The following is a 27,992-nucleotide window of genomic DNA, read 5'->3' as shown; positions in this document are numbered from 1 at the left end:
CTGTCTGATAACTACTGAACACTAGTCCCAGGTAAGTTACCTAAATTCTTCATATCTCAATTTCCTCAACTGAAATGTATAATGAAACCTACTTCACAAAGTACCATAAAGATCAAATGACAAAAGAAACACAAAAGTACCTTTTAAACTTATGAAAACAGATTTTTAAAAATCTTTTTTTAAATTTTTATCTTCATTTCCAAAAACTTCTTTCCGAATACTCATCTAAAGACCTATCTCCTAAAATAATTGTTTTTAAAGATATAAAGGATAAAAACAAAAAGAAAAGGAAAATAAAATGATGATTTTCAAAAAGAAAAGATTATGATTTATGATAACCAAAAAGCCAAAGGTTTTTCATCATTTTTAACCTCCATCTTCATTTTTTAAAAAAATCAAAATGTGTGTTAGAAATAGAAACAGTAAACAAATGGAATAAAAATGTAGAGTATTATGCATGAAAAAGGGAAAATCTAAATGTGTGTGTTTGTGTGTCTGTGTGTGTGTGTGGAAACACACAGAAATACACAAGTGTGTGTTTAACTGACTTGTATCTAAGGATACTTAAGACACTTGACAAAGTTATGGAAGTCATATTTCTGAAAATTAGCATAGCTTTAGGAAGGTACCTAAAAAATAAAGTGAGTCACTGAGTTTTCTCTAATTCCAAAAATGTCTACCAAGGAAACTACAAACTTGAAAGTTATAATCTCAATATCCATAAATAAAAAATAACTAATAGATGCTGAGAAATGGAGGATTTGGATGCTGGTACACAGTAGACACAATAATTTCTAATGATATCAGACCTAGTAAGTAAAAAGGAAATAGATATAACTGAATAATATAATTGGTTAAATATGCTAGTATGCCCAACTGTCAAACTGAGTAAGTACAGTGATTTATGTCAAATGTCTAGTCTAAGCACTTAGCCAAAACAGTGAAAAGAACACTTTAGTTGGGAGTCTAGGGTCCTGAAGGCATAATCCAGGAGTGGGGAACCTGTGGCCTCAAGGCCACATGCAGCCCTCTAGATCCTCAAGTGCAGCCCTTTCAACTGAATCCAAACTTCAGAGAATAAGAGGCAGCTAGGTGGCACAGTGGATAGAGCACCAGCCCTGGATTCAGGAGGACCTGAGTTCAAATCTGGTCTCAGACACATAACACTTACTAGCTGTGTGACTCTGGGCAAGTCACTTAACCCCAAAATAAAAATAAATTAAAAAAACTTCAGAGAATAAATCCCCTTAATAAAAGGATTTGTTCTGTAAAACTTGGGACTCAGTCAAAAGGCAGCACCCAAGGACCTAGAAGGCCATATGTGGCCTCATGGCCACAGGTTCTCCACCACTGGATAGTCTAATTTCTACTACTTACTACCTCTGTTGACACTGGTCAAATCTCTGCTTAGCTTCCTCTTATGACAAATGCAGATAGTACCTACCTTTCTTCACTACTGCAAGGATACTACAGAGGATACAATGTAATTCAATTCATTAAGCATTTGTAAAGTGCCTATTCTGAGCCAAGCACTGGAGATCCAAAGACAAAAACAAAATGATCCTTGCCTACAAGGAGCTCATCAGGAGCACTAATAAGAGAGTTGTGTGTCAACTCTGAAAAGTAGAAAGTACTATCAATCGACTGATCTATTTATCTATCATACGCACACATACATATATCAGATATTAGATTAAATCACTGATTAATTTTCATCAGATTGAGAAGGAGCTGTGGTATAGTAGAAATTATACTAGATTTGCAGCTAAATGTTCTGGATCCTAGTCCTAACTGCCATTTCTAGCTGCATGATTATGAAGTAATTGAGCTGAGATTTAGTTAACAATAACATAACTCAATTTCACCATGTGTAAAATGGAGATAATATTTATGTTACCTAGTTTATAAGGTTGTTGGAAAGATCAAAAGAGGACTTATGTAAGTACTTTATAACCAAAACATTAAATAAATGATTGCTTTCATTATAAAAATAAAGAGGATAGGTAGGAATATACTTCTACAAGTGAAATAAGAACAAAATGGATGGGAAGTTCTGAAGAATGAAATTCTGAAGAAATAATCCTGAGGAGGAAAACAGAGGAAGCTACCTGAAGACATCAGTGTAGGTACACAAGGAATTCAGAGACCAGGGGTTCTTAGCTGTTTTTTAAAGTCATCGACTCCTTTCTTAGAATGTTTCATTGCCTACTTCCATAAATAAAGGAAATGGTAAATTTCAGTTCGAGCTTAATGAAAATAAAGATTTAGTTTTTTCCCCATCCAAGTTAATGCTCCCCCCCCCAACCCTTGAAATTAATCCACAGACTTGTAGGGGTCCAAGGTTAAAAAAAAGTCCTGATATAGGCCAATGTAGGTTTCAAGAAAAAAAAAAGAGCTAACCAAGGCAAAAGTCTCAAATTCCAAAGAAAGGAAGGGGTTGAAAGAGAGGAGAGGAAAAGGAGGAAGGGAGAGAGAGAAATGCATCAACTCTGAAAAATATAAGGCACTATGTAAATATCAGGTATTAGATATAATTACTGAATTTGTTGTTTCAGTCATGTCCAACTCTTCATGACCCTACTTGAGGTTTTCTTGGCAAAGATACTGGAGTAGTTTTCCATTTCCTTCTCCAGATCATTTTACAGATGAAGAAACTGAGGCAAACAGGATTAAGTGACTTGCCCAGGGTCACAGAGCTAGTAAATGTCTAAAGATAGATTTGAACTCAGGTCTTCCTGACTCCAGGCCTGGCCCTCTATGCATTGCACATCTAGCTGCTCAATTACTGACTAGTTTACTTTAGACTGAAAGAAAGCTATGGTATAGTGGAAAGAATATTAGTGTAGTCTACTACAGGTCAGTGACATTAACTCTGATTTCTAGTAAAACTCTAGAATATATCATTGATGAGACAGTGAACATCCAAAAAAGAAAGTAATGATCACAAAGGACTTCTTCAAGTACAGGTCATCTCAACTTGACTTTTTTTTTTTTTCTGATAGAGTTACTAGACTGGTAGATTAGAGGGATGCTAAAGATATATTTTACCTAGATTTTAGCAAAACACTTGACAAAGTCACTCATTCTGTTCTTTTAAGCAAGTTGGAGAAGAGATACAGGCTAGATGATAATACAATAAGGTGGTCTGACCCAAAGAGTTGTCATAATTGCCTTATTATCAACTTCGAAGCAAGTCTTCAGAGCAGTGTCCCAAGGATGTGTTCTAGGCCCTTTACTGTTTAATTTTTTAATCAATAACTTACTTAAGTGCCAATATAGATAACACACTATCAAAAGTGCAGATGACACAAAGTTAGGAGAGTGAGCCAAAATAATGCCTAAGAGTCAGGATTCAAGATATCAACAGAACAGAATGTAGGGCTGACTCTATTAAGTTAGAATAAACATAAAAACTTACTTGGGTTCAAAAGTCCATTTCAAAAATATAAGACACAGAGCCAAAATGGCAGAGGAAAAGCAGTAACTTGCTTGAGCTCTCCCCAAAACCTCTCCAAATACCTATAAAAAATGGCTCTAAACAAATTCTAAAGCAGCAGAACCCACAAAAAGAGTGAAACAAATTTCCAGCCCAAGATAACCTGGATGGTTGATCAGAAAGGTATATCATGCAGGGTGGGGTGGTGAGAGGAAAGCAGTTCGGCATGGGTGTGGAGGCAAAGACCACACCTCAGGGAATATGGAGCAGCCCTCAGAGAAGTGAATCACATGCAGCTGTGCTGATTTCCAGTCTTCTTAACCCACGAATGCCAAAGACAACTTAGAAGGCCAGTGGGAAAAGTCTGTGACTGTGGTGAGAGACAGAAGCTTGGTCCCAGCCCCAGTCTCTGAGTACAGCCTCAGAGCAATGCCTGCATCTGGAGCTTCTGGAGCTTCCAGCCCACAGTCTGAGAGGGAATCAAGTGGCTGATCAGAGAGGGATTGCAGGGATCTCTTTGCTGGTACAGAATTCTCTTGCTTTGCCTGTGCTTGGATCTGGGTCACAGTTCTAGGTTGTAGTGCTAGGGAGAGGAGAAGTGCTGACGTGGTGGAATTTGTAGTCGTGATGGAGAGCAAATCCTCCTCACAGTTCCAAGGCAGAAAAGAGTGCTTGTGATCACTTATAGACCACAGTACAGGCCAGGAAAGGAGTAAACACCTTGCTTTTGATCACACCACCCTGGAAGAACTAAAAATTTATAGGTCCCTAGAAGTATCTCCGAAAACAGCTGCACAAAACCCCTGAAAACTGAGACACTACATTCTCCACACTGGAAGCAGACCCCTACCTTAACAAAGAGTTTAAAACACAAGTTATTCGCTGGGAAAATGAGCAAACAGTGCAAAAAAAAGTCAGACCACAGAATCTTACTTTGGTGACAAAGAAGATGAAAACATACAACCAGAAGAAGACAACAAAGTCAAAGCTCCTACATCCAAAGCCTCCAAGAAAAAAGAATTGGTCCCAGAGCATGGAAGAGCTCAAAAAAGGATTTTGAGAAGTAAGAGAAGTAGAGGAAAAACTAGGAAGAGAAATGAGAGTGATGCAAGAAAATCATGAAAAATAAGTCAACAGCTCGCTAAAGGAGACCCAAAAAATACTTAAGAAAATAAAACCTTAAAAAATACGACTAACCCAAATGGCAAAAGAGGTCCAAAAAGCCAATGAGGAAAAGAATGTCCTAAAAAGAAAAATTGGGCAAATGAAAAAGGAAGTCCAAAAGATTACTGAAGAAAATACTTCCTTAAAAATTAGAATGGAGCAACTGGAAGCCAGTGACTTTATGAGAAATCAAGACACTGTAAAACAAATCCAAAAGAATGAAAAAATAGAAAACAATGTGAAATATCTCAATGGAAAAACAAGTGATCTGGAAAACAGATCCAGGAGAGAGAATTTAAAAATTATTGGACTATGAAAGCCATGATCAAAAAAAGAGCCTAGACATCATCTTTCAAGAAATTATCAAGGAAAACTGCCTGATATTTTAGAACCAGAGGGCAAAAAGAAATGAAAGAATCCACTGATCACCTCCTGAAAGAGATCCCCAAAGGAAAACTCCTAGGAATATTGTAGCCAAATTCCAGAGTTCCCAGGTCAAGGAGAAAATTGCAAGCAGCCAGAAAGAAACAATTCAAGTATTGTGGAAACACAATCAGGATAACACAACATTTAGCAGCTTCCATATTAAGGGACCATAGGGCTTGGAATATGATATTCCGGAGGGCAAAGGAGACAGAATTACAACCAAGAATCACCTACCCAGCAAAACTGAGTATAATCCTTTGGGGGGAAAAATTGACATTCAGTGAAATAGAGGATTTTCAAGCATTCTTGATGAAAAGACCAGAGCTGAATAGAAAATCTGACTTTCAAATACAAGATTCAAGAGAAACATGAAGAGGTAAGCAGGAAAGAAAAATCATAAGGGACTTACTAAGTTGAACTGTTTACATTCCTGCATGGAAAGATGATATTTGTAACTCATGAGATCTTTGTCAGTATTAGGGTAGTTGGAGGGAAAAAATTATATGTATGTACAGATAGATAGATAGATAGATAGATAGATAGATAGATAGATAGATAGATAGATAGATGGCACAGGGTGAGCTGAAGATGAAGGGGTGATATCTAGAGAATAAAATTAAGGGGTGAGAGAGGATTATACTAGGAAAAGGAGAAAGGGAGAGGTAGAATGGGTAAATTATCTCATATAAAACAGACAAGAAAAGGCTTTTACAGTGGAGGGGAAACAGGGGAAGGTAAGAGGGAATGAGTGAATCTTATTCTCATCAGATTTGGCTTAAGGAAGGAATAACATACACACTCAGTTGGGTATGGAAGTCTATCTTACCCTATAGGAAAAGAGGGGGGAAGGGGACAAGACAGCAAGAGGATGATAGAGGGGAGGGCAGAGTGGGGGAGTGAGTAATCAGAAGCAAACACTTCCAAGGAGGAACAGGGTCAAAAGAGAGAAGACAATAAATGGGGGGGCAGGATAGGATGAAGGAAAACATACTTAGTTTTTCACAACATGACTACTGTGGAAGTGTTTTGCATGACTACACATGTATAACCTGTATCGAGTTGCTTGCCTTCTCAAGGAGGGTGGGTGGGGAAGGAGGAAGGGAGAAAATCTGGAACCCAAAGTTTTAAAAACAAATGTTTAAAAAAATTTTTTTAATTGTTTTCACATGCCACTGGGAAATAAGATATACAGAAAATGGGATACAGAAATATATCCTGCCCTACAGGAAAATAGAAGGGGAAGGGGATAACAGAAGAGGGGAGAGACAGATGGGAGGGCAGATTAGGGGAAGGGGTACTCAGAATGCATGCTATCTTGGGGTGGGGGGAGGGACAAGATAGAAAATTTGGAACTCAAAATCTTGCGGAAGTGAATGTTGAAAACTAAAAATAAATTAATTTTAAAAATTTTAAAAATATAAGACATAGAAGGGATAGTTAGACAATAGTTTGTCTTAAATCTAGGAGGTTTAGTGGAATTAAAGTTCAGTGAATCAACAGAGTAATCAAAAAAGCTATGTTATCTGAGACTGCATCAATAGACTATCCAGGATGAAGCAACAACCTTATCGTACTCTGCCATAATCAGGCAAGATTTGGATTATGTTTAGTTCTGGGTGCTACATTTTAGAAGTACAATAAACTAGAAAGTAACCAAAAGAGGGCAACCAGATGGTGACAGGCCTCAAGATTATGACACATGGGCACTAGCTGAAGGAACTCTAAATATTTAGCTTGGAGAATAGATTTAGAGGAGACATGATAGCTGTTTTCAAGTACACTAAGAAATGTCACAAAGAAGAGCTTGATTTCTTTGGTCTCAGAGGGAAAACTAGGCAGAAGTTACAAAAAGCCAAATAAAGGCTTAAGAGTAGAAATTAGAGGTCATTCTACAGATGAGAAAGCTGAGGCAAACAGGGTTAAGTGACATGCTCAGGTTACACAGCTATTAAGTGTCTGAGGCTGGATTTGAACTCATGTCTTTCTGACGCAAGGCCCAAAGGTCTATTCACATTGAGTCACCAAGCTGCCACAAATAGAAGGGAAATTTCCTAAAGGTTAAAATACAAAGTATGAAATATTTACAAGTTCTCCTGGGGGGATGACTAGAAACACCAACGGAAGAAAGAATTTGTGAAAAAGCCAACAACTTCTTGCTTATTTTAACCTAAATTCATAGGAAGTTAGTAGTAGTAGACAGAAAAATATGGCTTGGGAATGGCAATATTTTCTTTACCTCTAGAATTTGTTGACATTTTCACTGTCTTAAAATTAAATATCTTAAAATAGCTTTGATAGGAAGTGTCTATTTCAAATTATTTCAAAAGCATGCCACTGACTTAGAAGCAAAAATTTAAATTCATAGTTCTAAAATTGTCTATTTAAATTTCTTATTTAAAAAAAAAAACTAAATCGCTTATTTTCTATCAAAGAGCATCTATTTCTTCAATATTTACTGGCTATATTGAGTATTATTTGGAAGACTTATGTTTTACTATAAGCTATTTAATTTCTAGAGCCCATTTTGCTCTCAATACTTAATGTTCTGCCTGTAACATGGCAGTAACCATTATCATAACACCACACCCAAACAACTACTGCAGACTTAATCCACTCCCCCAAATCTATTGATGCAGACAAGACCTAGAAGCGAATCAGAAATGAAACACGTAAAACAAATATTAACAAAATGAATCAACATGGGTTAGCTGGGAACAAAACAGGCAGTGGTATGGGAAGCAGATTGGACTAGGAATCAAGGACCTGCATTCTAATTTCAGTTTTGTTGCTAAATGTGTGATTTTAAGCAAATTACTTAACACCTTTCTTTACCTATAAAATGTGATGAGATGATTTCTGGGGTCCCTCACATTTCTAAAATTCTACAATTCTAAATCTTACCTCTATAACAAAGCCTGTTCTACCTGATATAGGCCACTTGATTTCTTTTTTCTCAATCCTATCTACAGTAAACTGGAAAAAGCATTGCACTGGGAGTTAGCCCCTAGCACAAGGGTAGGAAGGAGGAGAGGGAGAAGAGAAGAAGAGGAAGAGAAGGAGGAAGAGGAGGGAAATAAAGAAGAAAGGAAGGAGGAAAACAGCCCTACTCTACTACTAATAAATGCTGTGTGCACATATAGATATAGATATAGATAAACATATGAGAGAACTTGAGCAAATCAACATCTCCAAGAACTAAGATTCAGACTAGATCTCTAAGATCCTTCCAATTCTAAAAACTGTACGAGACTCCATGATTCCAAAGAAAAATGTGACTGAGGAAACTGGACTGGACCATTTGAACTAAATGATCATAGCACTTGAGTTAAATCAACCTATCATGAAAAAAACAAACAACAACAACAAAAAACAACCCCTCTCCAACTGACACTTTTATACTTCTATGGCATAATTACAAAATGTGCCACTTCTGTATGAAGTTAGAATCACTTACCCTTCCATTTTTACAGATATAATCAAATAGCTCTCCCCCAGAGACATATTCCATCACCATGAAAATGTCAGATGGTGTACTAATGACCTGGTACCTGGTAAGAGAAACAATTATCTAGTTAAATTCAAAATGAATAGTAGCAAATTAAAGTTTCACAAAAAGTTCAAAATAGATTTTAAAATGCTTAACAGTATAAGGTAATGGTATCTTCTAGTAATTAATGTTACCGTTACCCCTAAAATATACTTTTTAAAATCTGTAAATACACTAACATCACAATGTTCCATGGTGAAAACATTTCATCATTTCTTAAGCATCACTCTGTGGCAGGCACAGTGTTAGGTACTGGAGATACAAGGACAAAACTGAAACAGTACCTATACTCAAAGAGCTTACAATCTAGCTAGGGAATCTGTTCCGATGGGATTGATATATTGGGGAACACTTTGAGCATAATATGAATTTCAAGTTAGGTTCTTCATAATTTCTTTGGAATGACAGTCCAAAAATTACACCATTTCACAATAACTCACAAGCTGCATCACAATAACTCACAAGCTGCAACTCTTTCACCCACTTCCACAACTAAACTTCAGCTCTTGGTAAAGCACAATTTTATATATTCTGGTACAGTAGGGCTGGTCCACCCTATCTTTATTCCCCCTTCAGGGTCTCTAGGCCCAAGGCCCAGAGTTGAGGCCAGTCCAACTTGTTCCAGGGGCAGCCAGAACAGTAGCCAGAAGCCAGGGATAGGGTCACTACGGTAACATTGATGTATTTCTTAACCATTTATTATGGACAAAACTGTGCTACTTTTTTTCTTAAGGTTCCTGTCTTTTTTAAAAAATGTTACTGACAAAATTTTTGAGTGTTAGGCCCCAAACCTCATTTTCCCCATAAACTGTAGTTGCTAATATGTTATACTCCATAGAACAGTGGTTTTGGGAAATGCATATGTATCATTTTGGCAAAGTTGGCTATATAAGTATATACAAATTTTATACAAGGTGATTTAGGGGAGAAAGGATCAGAAGGTGAGAAAGGTGGCAGCGCAGCTAAGTCTGGAAGTTTCAAAGCCAGGGATTCTAAGAGACAGAGGTAAGGAGGGGATGCATTTCAGGCATGTGGGACCACTAGTACAAAACCATGTGACCTGAACATGGCGTGGTCTCTGGTTCAGAGACCACTGCACAAGGCTACAGCTCAGATGCTCTTGGTCCAAGTCCTGGTGTCTTCAGGTCTTTATTATCTGCATCTCCTTCAGGAAGTCACCCACTTCCTCACTGAAGTTTCAGACTCCCCTTTGGTAAAAGCAGCCTGATCCATGCCCTGCTTTCCTCACAAATCTATGTTAAAGTGCTTTGTGCACAGAAGTGTCTTACAGAAATGTAAAATACTATTAATGAATGAAAAAACAAAGACAAAAAAGAGAGAACTTTAACCGTCTTTCTTATTTTTTAAATAAGAAAGAAATTAACAAAAGATGACAGAAAAGAGTGGATCTAATTTAACACAATCCTAACTTACAGCTTAATAATATGAGGATGTCTGAAAAGCTTGAGGTTCTGAATTTCTCTTCGAATTTTTCCTACCACATCAAGGCTTCGAATTTTCTGTCGATTTAAGATCTTCACCGCAACTTTGTGCCCAGTCAACTCATGCTTGCCAACTGTAGGAAAAATAAAATTTGATAAAATTAGGACTCAGCTGGACTAATAATTCTATTAGTCACCTTCCACAAGGACCAAGAATACCCCAAAAGACTATTTAAGGTTCTCCCTTTATTGCCCTACTTCTTCCTCAAATAATTTTCAATCAGTTTAAAAATGCTGTTCAAGGCTTTAATTTTTGAAGAAGAAAAAGTCATTTTCTTTTCATCTCAGAGCAGGATGGGTAGAGAAAAAGATGGAAATTATTTATTTGCATGTTGGTCTTGTCAATTATGGACTGAAATTCAGCAACTATAATAAGTTAACTCACTGTAAAATTCATGCATAGAACAGACTCAATAACCAAGACCCATAAGCAAAGGAACTAGCAGCCTAGTATTTGTTAACTCAAGAACATGAAACTACTAGGAAAGGACTTCCTTTTCGACAGGAACTATTGGGAAAAATGGGAAACAGTCTGACTGAAATTATGTTTAGACTAACATTCTACCATTAAAAAAATAAATTCCAAATGGATAAGCTGCCTTAACATGAAAGGTAACATAATTTAAAAACAAACGAAAAAAATCCAAGAGAAGAGAAAGACAGACTTTTAAAATTTATGGTTTGAGGGAAAATTTCATAACCAAAGGACAAATAACAAAAGATGAAATATTTTGCTAATAATTTTTTCTTAGGACAAAATCATCAGAACTAGAATAAAGAAAGAAACTGCGATGGGGGAGAGGGGGAATCTTCCAATGAAATATCTGAAGCCATAGCTAAAATATAAAGGGAACTGGCACTAACATATAAAACTAACAGAAAAACAGCCAAAAGATATAAAGTTTTAAAAGAGGGAATACAAACTACCAGCAGCCCTTTTTTAAATGCTCCAAATCACTAATTACAAGAGAAATATAAATTAAAACAACTCTGATTTCACCTCACACTCATCAGAAAAAAGGAAAATGATAACTGTTGCTGGTGGACCTGTAAAGTAGTCCAACCACTGTGGAAAACAATTTGGAATTATATTCCAAAAGTCACTAAACTGTACATATCTTTTGACTTAGCAATACCACTTCTAGGCTTATACCTCAACAAGATCAAAAACAGAAGGAAAGGGATCATAAAGCAGCTAGGTGCTGTACTAGTCAGAGCACTAGGCCTGGAGTCAGGAAAACCAGAGGTCAAATCCCACTCTAGACATATATTAGCTGTGTGAACTTGGGCAATCACTTAACCTTTACCCATTTCAGTTTCCTGAGGATAAGAATGAAGATAATAATAGCAAATACCTTGCAGGGTTTCTGTGAAGATAACATGAAATAATACTTACAAAATGCTTTGCAAACTATTGTGCACATAAATATTTATAGCAGCACTTTTTGTTACAGAAAAGAATTAAAAACAAAGCGAGTGCCATCCACTGCAACAGCTGAACAAATCATGATATATGAATGTAAAGTAATTCTATTGTGCCTTAAGAAATGGAAAAAAAAAAGGATGAATTCAGACAAACTTTGTTGTAGAGTGAGGTGAACCAGGAACACTTATACAATAAAAACAACACTGTAAGGAAAAACAACCTAGAAAGACTTAATTCTGATCAACGCAATGATTATTCACAATTACAGAAGAGTGATGATGAAGCATTCTTCCCATCTCCTATTGGAGAGGTGATGTACTCCAGGTATGGAAGGAAACACAACCAACACTAATTTATTTGTCTTTATTAACTATATTCGTTACAAGAGAAGGTTTTTATTGAAGAAGAGGGGGGTTTTGGGTGGGTGGAGGGGATGAATGGACTGTCTTTTGCTTTTCTTTGCATCATCAGCACTTAATACAATGCCTGGCACTTAGTAAATGTTTAATGACTGATTAGTGACAGTGATGCAAAAGAAAAGAAAAAAAAGCACATCAATGGCACAGGTAAAAAATACATAGTAGAGAGTCCAGTGCAAAAGAGAAGGAGAACAGTGCTAGTACTACCATTAAAGTTTTTGTTGTGCAGTTATTTCAGTTATGCCTGACTCTTCATGACCCTATTTGGCAAAGATACTAGAGTTATTTGCCACTTCCTTCTCCAGCTTATTTTACATATAAGGAAACTGAAACAGGGTTAAGTGACTTGTCCAGGATTACACAGCTAATAAGTGCCTGAGGCTGGATTTGAACTCTGGCAGAGGAGTCTTTCTGGTGGTTCCAAGTCCAGTGCACTACCCACTGTACTATCTAGCTACCCCCAATAGATTCCAAAAGAACATATATTCAGTGTTCAAAAAAATGTAAAAGAAAAACAGTAAACGACATCAGAAATCAAATTAAGTGCAAAACAAGTTGCCTCTAGAGGGCTAATAGTGAAATATAACTCTCCACTCATTAAAGAGGTGGTGGGGCTACAAATGTGAAATGAGGCAGATGCTCTCAAGACAGAGTAAACAAAATAAAAATTATTTTGCTTTGCTTGTCAAAAGGGAGGGCCCTATTGAAAAGCTATAGTAATGTTAGAAAAAATGCCCTCAATAAAATGCCTATTTTTTCCCTAAAACAAAACAAAACAAAAACCCTAAGTACTTTTTATTATATTCCAAGTAGAAAAACACAATATTAGGAAAAAAATTCTTCTGTCTGAATTTCTACTTTAAATACAGAGCTACTGGCTTGCTCCAAACTTCTTGAGGGTTTTTGGACAACACATCAAAAGATACTGGAGTAGCACACAAATGTTCAATTTTTAATCATAAATCATGATTAAATGATTTTTTCATGATCAATATTATTACTTACTAAATATTGCTTGCATTTTACCAAAGTACATTTAAATTGCAATTTACCCTTGCTATAGACAATACCCAACATGCCTATCTCCTTTATTAATTCAAAAGATAAATTCGGTTGTTACTGACCAGAGGCTATTATCAAAGTTTACAGAGGGGAATATAATAAAGATAGTAATTTTTTTAAAGTACATAATCAAAAAATCATATACTGCTTCCCATCTTTAGAGCTACTGACAGGAAGGACAATGGTGACAGGAATATGCCAGGTCTGTTTCCATGGTATGACAGACGCCAGCAGTGAATGCAATCCTGTCCAAAACAATCCAACCAGTATTTATGTAGGGCCTCTAGGACAACCATAAATTACATCAACAACAAAGTCCATGTAAAATCCATAGGTAATCAGGAGTAGAATATACAAGAATCATTAAGCCCTTCTTATCATTTCTTTTTTAGCAAAAGTGTGCTATTTTCAAAGTTACAACTTTTATTCAGTTTTTTTTCCATTTAATGTAATAAATGACAAATATTGCACAAAAATTTCATTTAGTATGTAGGGCACGTGTACGTGTATATGTGTGTATGTGTTACACATACTTGTTAACTAAGAGGCCCACAAAATCACTCCTGAGCTAATAGGTCACATATATTAGGCTGCTTCCATTTAGCCCTACTTGTTCATTCTTTGAATACTTTGCAAAATAGTACCTTTTGTGGTCCCATATATACCAAAATAAACTAAAAACAGTGCTCATCAGTTGGAGAAAAACAACAAATTGTAGTAGATGAGCATTATCTAATATTATTACACAGAAATGATATATATGTGAAATTTAGAGACACAGGGAAGTATGAAGTAAACTCAACAATGACTACAACAGCATAAATGAAAACAATAGGCAACAAGACCCAAATTAACTGCAACAATCAATCTTGGCCCTAGGGAACAGATGATAAACACACTTTGTCCACTAGGTAGAAGTGGGGGATTAGAGGCAAGAATGCTGCTTATGTAACCACATGTGCAGACTCAGTAACACTGTCTGCCAATTTTATTTAACTGTTTTTCTTTGTTGAATGGGAGTATTCAATGAGAAAAGAGAAGCACATGGGGAAATGACCATAGTGTTTTTAAAAAGTAAAACTTTTTTTAAAGAAAAGACTATCATTTGACTTACTAGGTTCATATCTAATAGCTTTTAAAGTTTTCTTTTTGATTGTGAAGGTAATCAATAAACACAATCTTTTCAAGGTACAAAGAACAGGCAAGAGGACCATATCAGAAACTCTTTCTGGTACTTCTGTGATTTTTTTTAAATCAATCAACAAACATTAATTGCATTGAAGACACAGAGTTTAATAAAGTAGTAAGAAAACTGATATATCTATGTCCCCTTTCACTTTTTTCTTCTATGCATTAAAAAAAAATGCTTTGTCAAACACTGGCCATATCTCAGAATTCTATGCCAGCCTAGCGTGGAGACTGGAAAAGGCCTCTTACAGAAAGCGGTGCTTGGGCTGAATTCTAAGAGGTAGAAGGTGGGAGAACATTCCAGGAATGGAGAACAGAGTACAAAGGCATGTAGACAGGAGATGGAGTGGTCTGTGCAAGGAACATTAGGAAGGAGGGGAACAAAAAAAAAAGCAGAAAGGCAAGAAGAGTACAAATTGTGGAGAGTATAAATACCAAACAAAGGACTTGATATCTGATTCTTGAGGTAACAGGAAACCACTGGAGTTTACTGAAGAGAGGTGTGACCTTGGTTAGACCAACACTTTAGGAAAATCACTTTGACACTGCATGGAAGGCAGATTATAATGGTAAGAGACTTGAGGGAGGGAGACCAACTGGGATGGTAGTTGTGTGAATGAGTGGAAAGAATGGGACATGTATAAGAAATGTTGCTAAACAAGAAATGACAAAATTTATTAACAATAATAATGGTGATAGGTAGCATTTAAATAATGTGTTATGATTTACAAAGAGATTTACACATTTAATCCTTATAACAACTCTGTGAATTAGGTACTATTACTATCCCTATTTAATAGATGAGGAAACTGAGGCTCCAGATCACATCTTTAACCACAGGTGTCCCTCAGGGTACTGAGTTCTCTCTCTTCTCCCTCTATACTACTTCACTTGGAGATCTCATCAGTTCCCATAGATTTAATTACCATCTCTATGCTAGTGACTCAAATCTACCTATCCTGCTCCAAATTCTCTGCTGACCTCCAGTCCTGTTTCTCCAAACTGTCTTTCCGATATCTCAAACTGAATGTCCAATAGACAACTTAAACTCAATATGTACAAAACAGAACTCCCCCTAAACTTCCCCCTAAACTATTCCCCATTCCTACCTTTCCTATATGGTAGTGGGCAAAAACATCCTCCCAGTACCTAAGGCTCACAACCTAACAACCATCTTCAACTCTTCACTAGCTGTCATTCTCTGTATCCAATCCTGCCCAGGCCTGTCAATTTCATCTTTGCAACATCTCTTCCATATGCCCCCTTCTCTCTGACACCGCCACCACTACTGTGATAACCTACTGGTGTGTCTGTCTACCTTAAGTTTCTCCTCAGTCCAATTCATCCTCCAATAAGCCACCAAAGTGATTTTTCCCAAAGCATAGGTCTGACCAAATTAACCTCCCTATTCAGTAAACCCCAGTGGCTCCCTATTGCCTCCAGATTCAAATACAGAACGCTCTATTTAGCATTCAAAGCTGAAGCCCTTCATAACCTAGCTCCCTCCTTCCTTTCCCGTCTTGTTACACCTTATTCCTTTGATCCAATGACACTGCCTCCTGGATGTTTCAAGGACAAGACTTTCTATCTCTTGGTTCTGGTCATTTCTCTGGCTGTCTCTCATGCCTGGAATACTCTTCCTCCTCCACTCCAGCTACTCATCTCCTCAGCGTCCTTTAAGTCCCAATTAAAATCCCTTCATTTACTACCTCTTCCCCAACCCCTCTTAATTCTAGTGCCTTCCCTCTGTTAATTACTTCCTATTTATCCTATATATAGCTTGGTTTTTATGTATTTGTTTGCATGTTGTGTCCTCCATTAGATCATAAGCTCCTGGAGGGCAAGAACTGTCTTTTGCCTCTTTCTGTCTACCCAGCACTTAGTACAGTGCCTTAAGCACTTAATATAAATATTGATTTTTTTGAGGCACAAAGAGGTTAAGTGACTTGCCCAGTGTCACAAAGCTAGCTTCTGAGATAAAATACGAACTCAAGCGTTCCTGACTCTAAGACCCATGGTCTATCTATCCATTGTGCAATCTAGATGACTATTTTGACAAATGACTGGATATGCAAAGTGTCCCAAAAGTATTAGAGCAGTTTTAAGCTTTTATAACTTAAAATTACACTAAGACTTTGGGACATGCTGCATCAAGTGAGTGACAACTATGACTAAAGAATGACAGAGAAACTGCAAACTTAGCTGATCGAGAAGAATGCAACTCTGGACAATTAACATATAAGTTCACAAGAAGGGACGATTTGTGAGGAAAGCTAGTGAGTTCTGTTTTAGAACTCACTAAATTCTAAAGTTCTAAATGGTAAGTGTGAGATGTCTACAGGACAGTCAGTTTGAGATGTCCAACAGACCACTGATGATGAGGGACAAGATGAGGGACAAAAGCTCAGTGGGGCTGGGTATATAGACAGAGGAATCAACTGCATCAAGATATTAAACCCACAGGAGCTGAGGTGACTAACAGAGATTGTAGAAGTTCTTAATCTGGGATCTATGACCTTTTCAAAAACAATTTTTGTAACTGTTTCAATATAATTGATTTGCTTTGTAATTCTATGAATTTTATTTTATGCATTTCTGAAAAGTCCATAGGCTTTATCAAACAGCCAAAGAAGTTCATGGAATAAAAAAGGATTAAGATACACCTACAGTTAGGGGGCACAATATGGATGATGAATCAGCAAGGAGGACTAAGAAGGCAAGACAGACAAGCAGGAGGCAAACAGAGGAAGTGAACATAATCAGGAGGAAAGGGTGGTCAATAGCATTCAATGCTGCAGAGAAGCCAAGAACTAAGAAAAGACTATTAGATTTGGCAGCTAAAAAATCAATGGTAACTTTTAAGAGAGAATTTCAATTGGGTTGATTGACTGAAGTTGGAAGCCAGAGTCCCAAGGATTCAGAAGTGAGAAGAAAAAAAGTCAAGATAAAGTATAAAAAGCTTTTTGCTGTGGAAGGGAGGAGTTATAGGATGATGGCTTAAAGGGATGACAGGATTTTTTTTTAAGGTTGGAAAAGACTTTTTAAGGTAGAGAAAAAGTCAGTAAAAAAGAAAAGATTGAAGATTAGAGAAGGAATGATTACGGAAGCAATATGCAGGAAAAGATGAAAGGGGATGACATCAAGGATATATTCAGAAGCATGAGAAAGGATGCCTGAGACTGAAGTTAAAGGAGTAGAAAAAATGGTCTCTTTCTCTGTGGTTAGCATGTTAACTCTCATACTGTGCTTCCAGCCAACACTATTCTTCTCTTTCATTGTCTGAGGGATGGGAAACCAGATATTTTAAAACTGTACCTAACAAGAAAATTAGGCTCAGAGTACAGGCCTGAGTGCTTCTCCTATGACAGGCACTAGATCTGAAGTGAGAGTGGCAAATTAGAGTTCAAATACTAGCTCTACTATTTATCTGCTACATCTGTGAAAAGGCAAGTCAGTTAACTGGACTTCTGTACCCTCATCTGCAGAACAAGGAGACTAGTACAATCAATAGAAAATGAATGTTGCAAAATTACTAAGAATAAGAATGTCCCAAAAGAAGAGAGATGAGAAAGCATTTCCCACTACTTCGAAGGGTTAAAGAGGTACAATAAGGCAAATATTTTCATTGCATACATTTTCAAATGTTTTCAATTGACTAATCACTTTTTCTGATTTTTTTTTCCCCTTTTCTTCCTCTTTTTTCCTTAAAATAACTCTGTGCTATATGGAATGGCTCTTTGGGAGGAAGGAGAATTAGAGAGACTGTGGAAAATGTAAGCAATGTAAAAACAAAACATACAAATAAAAATTTTTCAGTGAAGGAGTTAGACAAGATGGCCTCCAAGGTTCCAACTTTGACCATAGTCACCTGGATTTAGAACTGGAAGAGTTCTTAGAAAGGCAGCCAGGTGGCTCTATGGTGAATAGAGCACACAGCCTGGAGTGAGGAAGACCTGAGTTCAAATCCCATCTCAGTCACTTAGCATCTGTGTGACTCTGGGCAAGTCACTTAACCTTTGTCTGCCTCAGTTTTATCTCAACTGTAAAAGGGGGATATAAGAACATTCACGCTGCAGGGCTGCTGTGAAGACTGAATGAGATAATATTTGTATGGCACTTAGCACAGTGCCTGTCACATTGTAGGTGCTTAATATAAGTTTATTTTCTTCCTAGTACCCAATTTACAGATAAGGAAACTGAGATCCAGGGAATTAACTGATTTTCCAAACTCACATAGCTTTTATAAGTCAAGATTCAAATACAGGTTTTCTGACTACAAGTCCAGTGCTATTTCTACTGTAAGTCAGAACAAATTTTTATAAAAATCCAGCTCAAGATTCTTCTATCATCTATAACACACTAATAGGGCCCTAAGCGGCTATCCCAGTCATTCAGGTACTTAAGAAAAACTTTTATCTGAAATTTGCATCACTAAATACTCCCCACTTTATTCAATACTTGATAATCTTACTCCAAAAACTCCCACGAGCTTTACTTATGACAATGCTCAGCTGGAACATTCAGCTTGGAGTCCAAACAAGAAAGATAAAAGCATATGTTTATTCACAGTCACAGACAGTTCTGTTGTGGATCTGCAAGTCATAACAGCAAAGGTCCTGACACTCAAATTTTCCTACTTCCAAACTGCAAAACCATCAACTGAATAATTAATAAGACCAAGTTATCTCTATCTCTTTCACAAGTAACTTTGTCTAAATGCATTAGAACACTGTAACAAATGCTTTCCCCTAGATCAGATGATCTTGATTTTATAAAAGATTAAAATCTGATAGAATGTGATTCAGGAATAAATATCAGGCAGATACAGCAGTTTCTAGTCACCAAATTAAGGCAATTTTTGTCTAGCACTTGTACTAAAAATGTTTCTCCCCTCCATTTTACAATGCTTCTACTTACACTAACTGAAAATAGAGTAGAGTAGTGACCCAATTATGCTAAAGCGGGGAGGGGAAAAGTACTTTAAAAGAAGAACCAGCAAATATAATTTTTGAAATAAAACATTAAAAATGTTTTCTATACCAATCCATTTCAAACTAAAAGAAACTAGTTTTGTTTGGAAACGTTTACCATCTCAGCTAAAACACTATTACTTGGAATTCAAATTTTAACAATTAAAAATACAGGAAATTCACAACTATCTCACATAGACAAAAATTAAAAGACTGTCTCTAACTGGTATTGATGGCTGGGCAACCAAGAACAAAAAGGGCCATTATAATTTTGAGGAACAATAGAATTCAATACTGTGGTACAAGAGGGAAAGTGCAATGACCTTGGTATCTAAGACCTGTGATTGTGTCAGGGCTCAGTGACTCACTAAGATACTACCCAGTAACCCGGAATAAGGTCCGTAACATCCCTAAGTTTGTTTTTCTCACCTATAAAACAATAATAATACTGGTGATGTAAGGATCCAACAACAACCACCAAAAAGTACTTTGAGTAAACTATTAAATTTTATATAAAGGAAACAAGATCAAAATGCTTTTCCAATGGTTCTATCAGTATAAAAAAAATAAAATAAAATAGGCATCCTGATGGCTAAAGTGGAAAAAAAAAGTTTGAACAAAACTAACAGTCCATTCACTTAACACCTACCTACTATGTGCAAGAAGATCTTTGCATTAGCAATGATGCTCTGGAGCATTTTCTCACAAAATGCTATAGCTAAACGTTACCAAAGGATCTTTTTTCCCCCTGCCAATCATAACAGCAAACAAAAAGATCTCATTGAAATCACAACAATTTGTTGCTTGAGCAACTCATTTATTTTGCCTTCTAACTTCTGGCGTTTTCAAATCTTAAATGAATGTTTCTGCGTTTGAAATCTTTTTTTGGGGGGGCATCTCTACAATGACAAAATGGAATACCACGTCTCTATTATGTAAATGATCTTAGCGTTAATTCAAGTAGAATTTCAGGTGAAATAACAAGGATAGTTTAATATCCTTTTAGGATGCTAACAAGTATTTTTTCCAAATATGAGTACTAACAGACAACTCATAAGCTCTGACACCAGAGCCAAGCAACTCACATCAAGATCACATACACCCTAGCCTAGTAGAGACCCACCCTAATAACTATCATTAACCTATTCTGATATTTTGCTTAAGTTCCTTACATTTATTCAACTTACTGTTGGCCTTGCTGATTTTCACAAGTAGTGTTAGGTAGTTTCTCCCTATGAGCTATACAGCAATTTTCCACTTCTATGACTCAGAAAGGGCAAGAGAAGGGAGGGTTCTCCCCTCCCATCCCTATATAAAATCAGAAAATGTTTATTTAACTCTAGAAGCAAGACATATATTTCACCATCCAAACTTTTATATACCTTTCAAATCAAAACAAATATTTACTGAGCACTTATGTACCATACCATTTAGGTATGTTACATACACAAACTAATGTAACAGAAAAATTATAGGGAAGGGAAATAAATTTCCTGTTACAATTTATCGCAAAAGCCATATTTATTTCATCTATTACTCTACCCAGTGGCCAGTGTCAAATGTTTAAACAGCACCTATTTTGCAATGTTTCAGCATTTGGTTAAAAACAGGAGACAGAAAGTTCCTTGATATTTCACTTTATAAACATGGTGTTGAAACAGGAAGGCTGGCAGAGAGAACCCCTGTATAATTTTTCTTTCCAATCAGCTGAAAAAAAAAAGTAATTTATTTTGTTTCTTAAAAAATGAATAACATCATGTAAGTAAATGCTGTCAATAGTAGCTACAATAAACTAAAAACCTTATTTGGAGTAAGCATGCAAAATAGCTAACAGATTTGGCATACACGGAATACAGGACACTTGCTGATTATCCAAAAATAGTTGAAGGCATGGAGTATATAGTCGAAACATAGACCTAGCAAAGACATTAAAATAGGAGGAGCAGTTCAAGACCCCTGAAGATGAAAAGTACTCCAACAAGACCAGGCGGCGCGTTGCACACTGCACCCCCAAAGCTTAACAGGCTGGCAGGTTGGGTTCGTGTCGCCTTGATTAATTAATTTGTTCCGCTACGGCCAAATACATTCACCTCGTAAAGAGGACGGAAAGATAGTCAAAGAGCATCGAGAGATCTGGGGAGCTACGGCCAGCGAAGGAAGCAGCGAGCCGGGGGACCCCACCGCCCTGGGGCTCGCACTTCCTGAAGCGTCGGGGCGGAACCCGTTCCGAAATCACAGACCCCCCTCGGACCTCCGGCCAGGCGACAAGCATCTGGCCGCTGCCCAGGGGCAGGACCCGGGTCCGAGTCACGCAGAGCCGGCCAACAGCACCATCCCCTCCCCCCGGCCGAGTGGCAAGGGCGCCTCCAAGCCCCCTGCCCCGCCCCGCCCAGTTGCCATGACGACCCGGGGGACACCGAGGCTCTCCCGGGCTGCCCCCGGACTCGGCGGGAGAGTTCCCGGGTCCCGGCGCGCGAGGGAGAGGGAGGGGGAGGAGGAAACCCAAGGGATGGAGATGCGAGGAAAAGGGGGAAGAAGCGCGGAGGAGTCAGGACAGCGGAAGGGCCCGGCCCCAAAGCCTCTCACCCTTTACTTTGCCGAATGTGCCGACCCCCAGCGTGTCCCCCAGGATGTAGTGGCCAATCTTCACCCGCCCGTCGTGTTTCTGCTTCTCCGCTGCCGCCATCTTCCTCCAAGAACTGAGCCTGCGCATGGCGCCCTGGAGGGGGGGGGAAGAGGGAGAGGAGGGCGAGGGAGGAGAGAGGGAGGGGAGGGAGAGAAGGAGAGGGCGGGGAAAGAAAGGGAGGGGAAGGAGAGGGAGGAGGAGAGACGGGGAAGAGGAGAGAGGGAAAGGAAAGGAGAGGGAGAGAGGATAGGGGGAGGGACGGGGGAGGTAAAGGGGAGGAGGAGGGAGAAGAAGGAGGGAGGAGGGGAAAGGAAAAGGTGGGGGGAAGGGAGAAGGAGAGGGAAGTGGCCCCCGGGCGCGCCGGAGATAGGAGGGGCTAAGGGTGGGGACTAGGGGCGGGGGAGCCGCGGTTACCGCCCCGAAGCCGGGCTGCGGCCGCCGCCGCCCAGGAGAGCAGGAGCTCGGTGTACCCGTACTGTCGCGTCTCCTTCGCCCTCTCCCCTCCTCCTCTTCCTCCTGCTCCGCCTGCTCGGCGTCGCCGCCGTCTGGCCCCAACCACTCTCGACCTAGTGGGGGCGGCTGGAGGGTGCTGAGTCCAGTGGTGCGGGATGGACCGGTCCCGGCCGCCGCCTCGGTAGCCCGGGGGCGCGCGCCCAGGTACCCGGACGGCCGGCGGCGCCCCCTCCTCGCCCCTCCCCAGCTGGGGCCGGAGCGCTGGGGGCGAGCCCGAGCGGGCGTGGGGAGCCAGTCGCCCGGCGTGTGGCTTTGCTAGAGTCTCCTCGTCCCTCCTTTGCAGATATCTGGGTATATGCTTGAAACTGCAGTGAGGGGAGTCTGAGCGTGGGGAGACGAGTGGAGGTGGGGTGGGTAAGGCTTATTACTCAAAGTCACCCATTCTCAGTCCTGGTGTCCCCAGCTCTTGCTTTCCGTCTCCGCTGGAGATCTAGAAGTTGCGGTGAATGTCCTTGGCGTGTCTCATGGAGGGTCTCCTTTCCATCCTTGTACGTGGAGCCTTTCAACACCTTTGCACCCATTAGTATCGTCCGGCTAAACCCTTAGCCTGCCCCTTGATCCTCTTTAATATCCTTGGAAAAGTCTCATCTTGTTATAAACAACTCCAAAGTGGCTGACCTAAGTAATATGAAATTCTTAAGACTGTTGGATAGAATTTTGATTTGCCGTTTATTTAATTTAAAATGTATTAAGCCATGTGGTGATATACTGTCTGTGAAGAATGCAAAGTTCCCTGCCGTTGCAGTGACCATAGTATATACGTGAATAACCAGGGGAAAATTCTAAGTTAACATTCGAACTTCATTTCCGATAGAGATTCCATATAAATGCCGAAGGAATCCAAAGCAATGGGAAGGCATTAATTGCTGCTGTTCAAAGACAGGGGAGCAAAGAGCGTATGTGCCGAGTGTTGTTCGTGGCATTTGACTAATTTAAAACAACCCTGAGTATCAACAAAGTATCAAAGATGTAAAAGGATGTGGCTGTGGGAAGTTAGGTACCCTAAGCTAATTCATTGCTAGGGGAGCTACAAATTGATTCAAACACTCTGATAAACAATTTGGAGCAATGCAAGAGAAATTCCTATTTTTCAATACCCAGAGGGATCCCACTATTGAGACTATGGTTCCAAGAAGGTTATTACTTTAAAAAAAAAAGACAAAAACAAAAAACAACCCTCTATGTACAAGAATGTTCATAGTCAAACATTAAGTTCCTACATGAGCCAGGTACTTTGCTAAGCACTGAGCATGCCAATAATAATAATAATAATAATAATAATAATAATAATAATAATAATACCATCTTTCAAGGAACTCTAACAGGAGAAACAATATTCAAACAACAGTCTACTAACAAGCTACAGACAAGATAAATTCTAAATGATCAATCGAGGGAAGGTACTAGATTAAAGGGAATGGGGGAAAGCTTTCTGTTGAAGGTAGGGTATCAGCTGAAACTTAAAAGAAACTGTGAGACGAGAGAGAGGACAGAGAGAGAGCGAGCGAGCGAGCGAGCAAGAGAGCGAGCGCGCGCGTTGGAAGCACGTGGGGTGGGGGTCTTTGGGAGGGAGAGCCAGTGAAAATGCTCAGAGTTAGAAGATAGATTATCTCGTTTGGAGAAGAGCAAGGAAGCAAGCCAATGTCTCTGAATTCCAGAGTATCAAAGGGAGGGAAGGGGGAAGAAATGTAAGAAGACTGGAAAGGACGGGCTGGGAACAACAGATTAAAAAAGGCTTTGGATCAGAGAATTTTATATTTATGCTTGAGTTATAAAGAGCCACTGAAGTTTATTGAGTGGGGGAGAAGAGGAGAGTGACATGGTCAGAATTATACTTTAGAAAGACCACTTTGACAGCTGGGTGGAGGAGGATGGGCTAGAGTGGAGAGAAACTTGTGAAAGGCAGAACAACAGTAGTTTATTGCAGTAGTGATATAGAACAGGGTGGTGACAGTGTCAGAGGAGAGAAGAGGGTGTATTTGAGAAATATTATGAAGACAGAAATAACAGGTCTTGGCAACAATATTGGATTGGGGGTGGGGGGAGCAGTGTGGAGTGAGAGAGAGTTGAGGAATCCAGGATGAGGCTTAGGTTGAGAGCCTGGATGTTTGGAATGATGGTGGTACTCTTGACAGTAATAGGTAATTTGGAGGGGAGACTTGGAGGGAACCATAATGAGTTTAGTTTTGGATATATTGAGTTGAAGATGTCTATGGAACATCCAGTTCAGGATGCTCAGGGGACAGTTGGAGATAACAGACTGGAGGTCAGTAGAGAGATCTAGGACTGGATAAGTAGATTTGAGGATCATCAGCAGAAAGATCAAAAGGTGTAGAAGGAGAAGAGAAGAGGGCCCCAGACAAAGCTCTGTGGTAAAAGCCCATGATTAGTGTGTGTGACCTGGGTGAAGCAAAAGAGACTGAGGAGTAGTCAGATAGGTAAAAGGAGAGCTAGGAGAGAGTAATATCCCAAAGACGAAGAGAAAATACAGGACAGCTAGGTGGTGCAGTGGGTAGATCACCAGCCCTGGAGTCAGGAGGACCTGAGTTCAAATCCAGCCTCAGACACATTAACACTCACTAGCTGTGTGACTCTGGGCAAGTCACTTAACCCCAGTTGCCTCACCAAAAACAAATAAATAAATAAATAAAAGAGAAAATATCAAGGAGAAGAGGGTGATTGAAGAGTGGAAGGCTGCAGAGAGGTTAAGAAGGATGAGTATTGAGAAAAGGCCATTATATTTGTCAATTAAGAGATTGTTGGTAACCCTGGAGAGATCACTTCTGATTGAAAGATAAGACTGGAAGCAACACTGTAGGAAGTTAAGAGTGAGAATAAGGGAAGTGGAGACACGTATTGTATAGATAGCCTTCTGAAGGAGTTCAGCTACCAAAGGTTGGGGAATTACAGGACAACAGTGACTAGGGATGGATGGATCAAACTGGGATTTTTGAGGGTGGGGGAGACATGCAGTAGGGAAGCAGCCAGTAGACACAGATTGAAGAAGTGAGAGAATGGAGTAAACCTGAAGAAAAGAGAATGGAATGGATCACTTTATTGTATATAGAGGGGTTAGCCTTTGCAAGCAAAAGGACAACCTCATGTGAAGAGGATAAAGGAGGAGATAGTGACAGAAAACATCTGGTTAATGTTTGATGAGAAGGGGAGAAAAGGAAGATCTCAATGAATGGCTTTTTTTAAAGTAAAATATGAGGCAAGGTTCTCAGGTAAGAGTGGGAGGAGGGAGAGGAATCCATGGGAAGTTTGAAGAGGGATGAAAAAAAGTTTGGAAAACTTGCTGGGTTGAGTGGGACAGTGAGTTAATTAGGGAGAAGGATTGCCTTACAGTACTGAGGGCCCAGTTGAGGTTATATAACAAATTTGTAATGAATTTCACTATAGATGGTCAGTACTGATTTTCTCGAGAAGCATGTATGTAGGAACAAAAGCAGCAGATATTGGGAGTGAGGTTGAGTTTTGGTGCATGAGACTCAAGAGGACAGTATAGAATTGAACTGGTTCATCAAGAGGTCAATATAGGAAAATAAGGAGAGGTCTATAAATAAAAACATGGAGAGTTTGAAAACAAAAATAAAACTGGACAAGTACAACAGACAATATTAGTACCATACAGTCAGAATATAAAAATGTCTCATTTCTGTTAACAATTGAGAAACCTTTTCAGTGAAAGTACGTCATTAAGAGGTCTGTTTGGGTATCTGTTGTGTTAAATCTATATCAAAATTTATAAAATAAAATAATTAAATGGATTTGACCTGTCCTCTTTTTTCCCTAGCCTTTTTTTTTAAAGCCTTACCTGCTTTTATGCATTTCTACAGCTCTAGCCCTGGTCTTCTTGAAGAAGAAATGGCTTCCTGCTTCCTATTCGAGAAGATAGAAAATGTCACTTCTCTTTTAAATAACCCCTTAAATTTTCCTTTATAACTAGAGTTTAGTCATGTTTTTCTTTTTCTTTTGTAAAACTTCAAGATACCAATTGAGCTTGTATTTTCTGATGGCCACTGGGAATTGTGCAAAAACAAAGATCTAAAACTTATATATATATACACATATATATATATATGTATTATGTATGTATATATGTATGTATGTATACATATATATATAACATATATATTTACCCAGTTAACACATTAACTACAAGCATCAGTCTTTGCCACCTATACTCACTGAAAATAGTTTAGAATATGAAACTTTGAAAAAAAAAGTACGTGGAAATCTTGCTTTCCTTTTATTATAATTTGAGAAAAAAAATAGATGGAAATCTTGCTTACCTTTTATTATAATTATAATAATTTGATTATTATAGTTACTAGTGATGTGACTTTGGACAAGTCATTTAATCTAAGAAGCCTTGGTTTTTCATCTGCTAAATGGGGATAATAATAATAAATGCAGTACCTACCTCAAAGGATTGTTGTGAACATGACTAATATAGAAATATGTTTTGCATCATTGATATATATATATATATATATATATATATATATATATATATATATAAAATCTATTCAAATTTCTTGCTGTCTTAGGGAGGGAAGAGGGCAGTAAGGAAGGGACAGAATTTAGAACTCAAATTTTTAAAAAATGAATGTTAAAAATTGTTTTTACATGTAATTGGGAAAATAGTATTTTAAAAAGAATTGTTGTGGCAGTTAAATAAAATAACAGATGTAAAGTGCTTTGCAAACTTTGAAGCACTATAATTGTTAGTTATTACTATTTTGTCTCTCTTATGATCCTTGCCCCTGAGAATCATACAATCCTTTAGAGGAGATATAACCTAGAATTATAGAAATTAGAGAGGTCATTTAGTCCAGCAAAATGCAGAGGTTTTCATCTATAGGATCCATGACATTCATTGAGCTTCTGCTTGTAGCTTGAATACTTCCAGTGAAGGTCACTATCTCACTACCCAGTCCATTGTTGGACAGCTCTACTTGCAGTATTGGAAGCTCATTCTTGATTTGGAACTGAAGCCTATATCCTTGTAATTGTTACCCTCTTGGATTCTGTAACATAATCTTCTTCTGCATGATAATCTTTTAAATACCTTAAGACAACCTATGCCCTGTCACTTGAATGAGTCAGTAGATATAACCCTAGAATGCCTTTGCCAGTCAACAAATATATGTGCCAGGCACTGCATGAAGTGCTGAGGATAAAAAATAGACAGGATAATCCCTACCCTCAAGGAGCTCATGATCTAATGGAGAAAACAACAAGCAAAAAATAAATAAATAAAGTATACAAAAATAAGGATAAATAAGAAATAATTAAAAGAGGGAAGGAACTAGAATTAAGAGGAGTTGGGAAAGGCTTCCTGTGGAAGATGGGATTTTGGTAGGACTTGAAACCAGAGAAAGTAGTAGGTAGAGATGAGGAGGGAGAGCATTCCAGGCATGGGGGACATAGTACTTTTATGGTGCATAACCTCAGCTGAGGTTGTATTCTTACTAGGTAATCTGGTTCCCTATTGTGTTTCCCATAGAAATAGTTTCAACCATTTCCTCCTTCCTCTACTCACCAACTCCCACACCCCTAACAGATGAATTCCATCTTTGAGAAAACTGGAGCCAGTCTTCCTTCTAGATACTGTCTCTTCTTTTTGGTTTAAAAACACCAGGTTCTCTTCATACTTCTCTAACTACTACTTTTCTGTGACACTACTTTATATTGGTTCTCCTCTTGC

The 27,992-nt window shown here is 38.5% G+C and overlaps 1 protein-coding gene across 1 annotated transcript in view; it reads right to left on the bottom strand.

Moving 5' to 3' along the window:
• PRKAA1 (protein kinase AMP-activated catalytic subunit alpha 1) overlaps positions 1-22,053 on the bottom strand; it is a 63,180-nt gene extending 41,127 nt beyond the window's left edge. Inside the window, exons 1-3 of the mRNA XM_020996266.2 lie at positions 21,727-22,053; positions 10,008-10,149; positions 8,481-8,574 (exon numbers count right to left, since the gene is read on the bottom strand). Coding sequence (XP_020851925.1) covers positions 8,481-8,574; positions 10,008-10,149; positions 21,727-21,853 — 363 coding nt within the window. The 5' untranslated portion in view covers positions 21,854-22,053. The remainder of the gene's footprint in view (positions 1-8,480; positions 8,575-10,007; positions 10,150-21,726) is intronic.
• Positions 22,054-27,992: the final 5,939 nt, after the last annotated feature.

The sequence above is a fragment of the Phascolarctos cinereus genome, unplaced genomic scaffold, assembly GCF_003287225.1.
Source record: "Phascolarctos cinereus isolate Bilbo 61053 unplaced genomic scaffold, phaCin_HiC Scaffold_4;HRSCAF=312, whole genome shotgun sequence".
In the NCBI taxonomy this organism is placed as follows: Eukaryota; Metazoa; Chordata; class Mammalia; order Diprotodontia; family Phascolarctidae; genus Phascolarctos; species Phascolarctos cinereus.
Note: the sequence above shows the minus strand (reverse complement) of the source record. Positions and strands in the feature narration are given on the sequence as shown.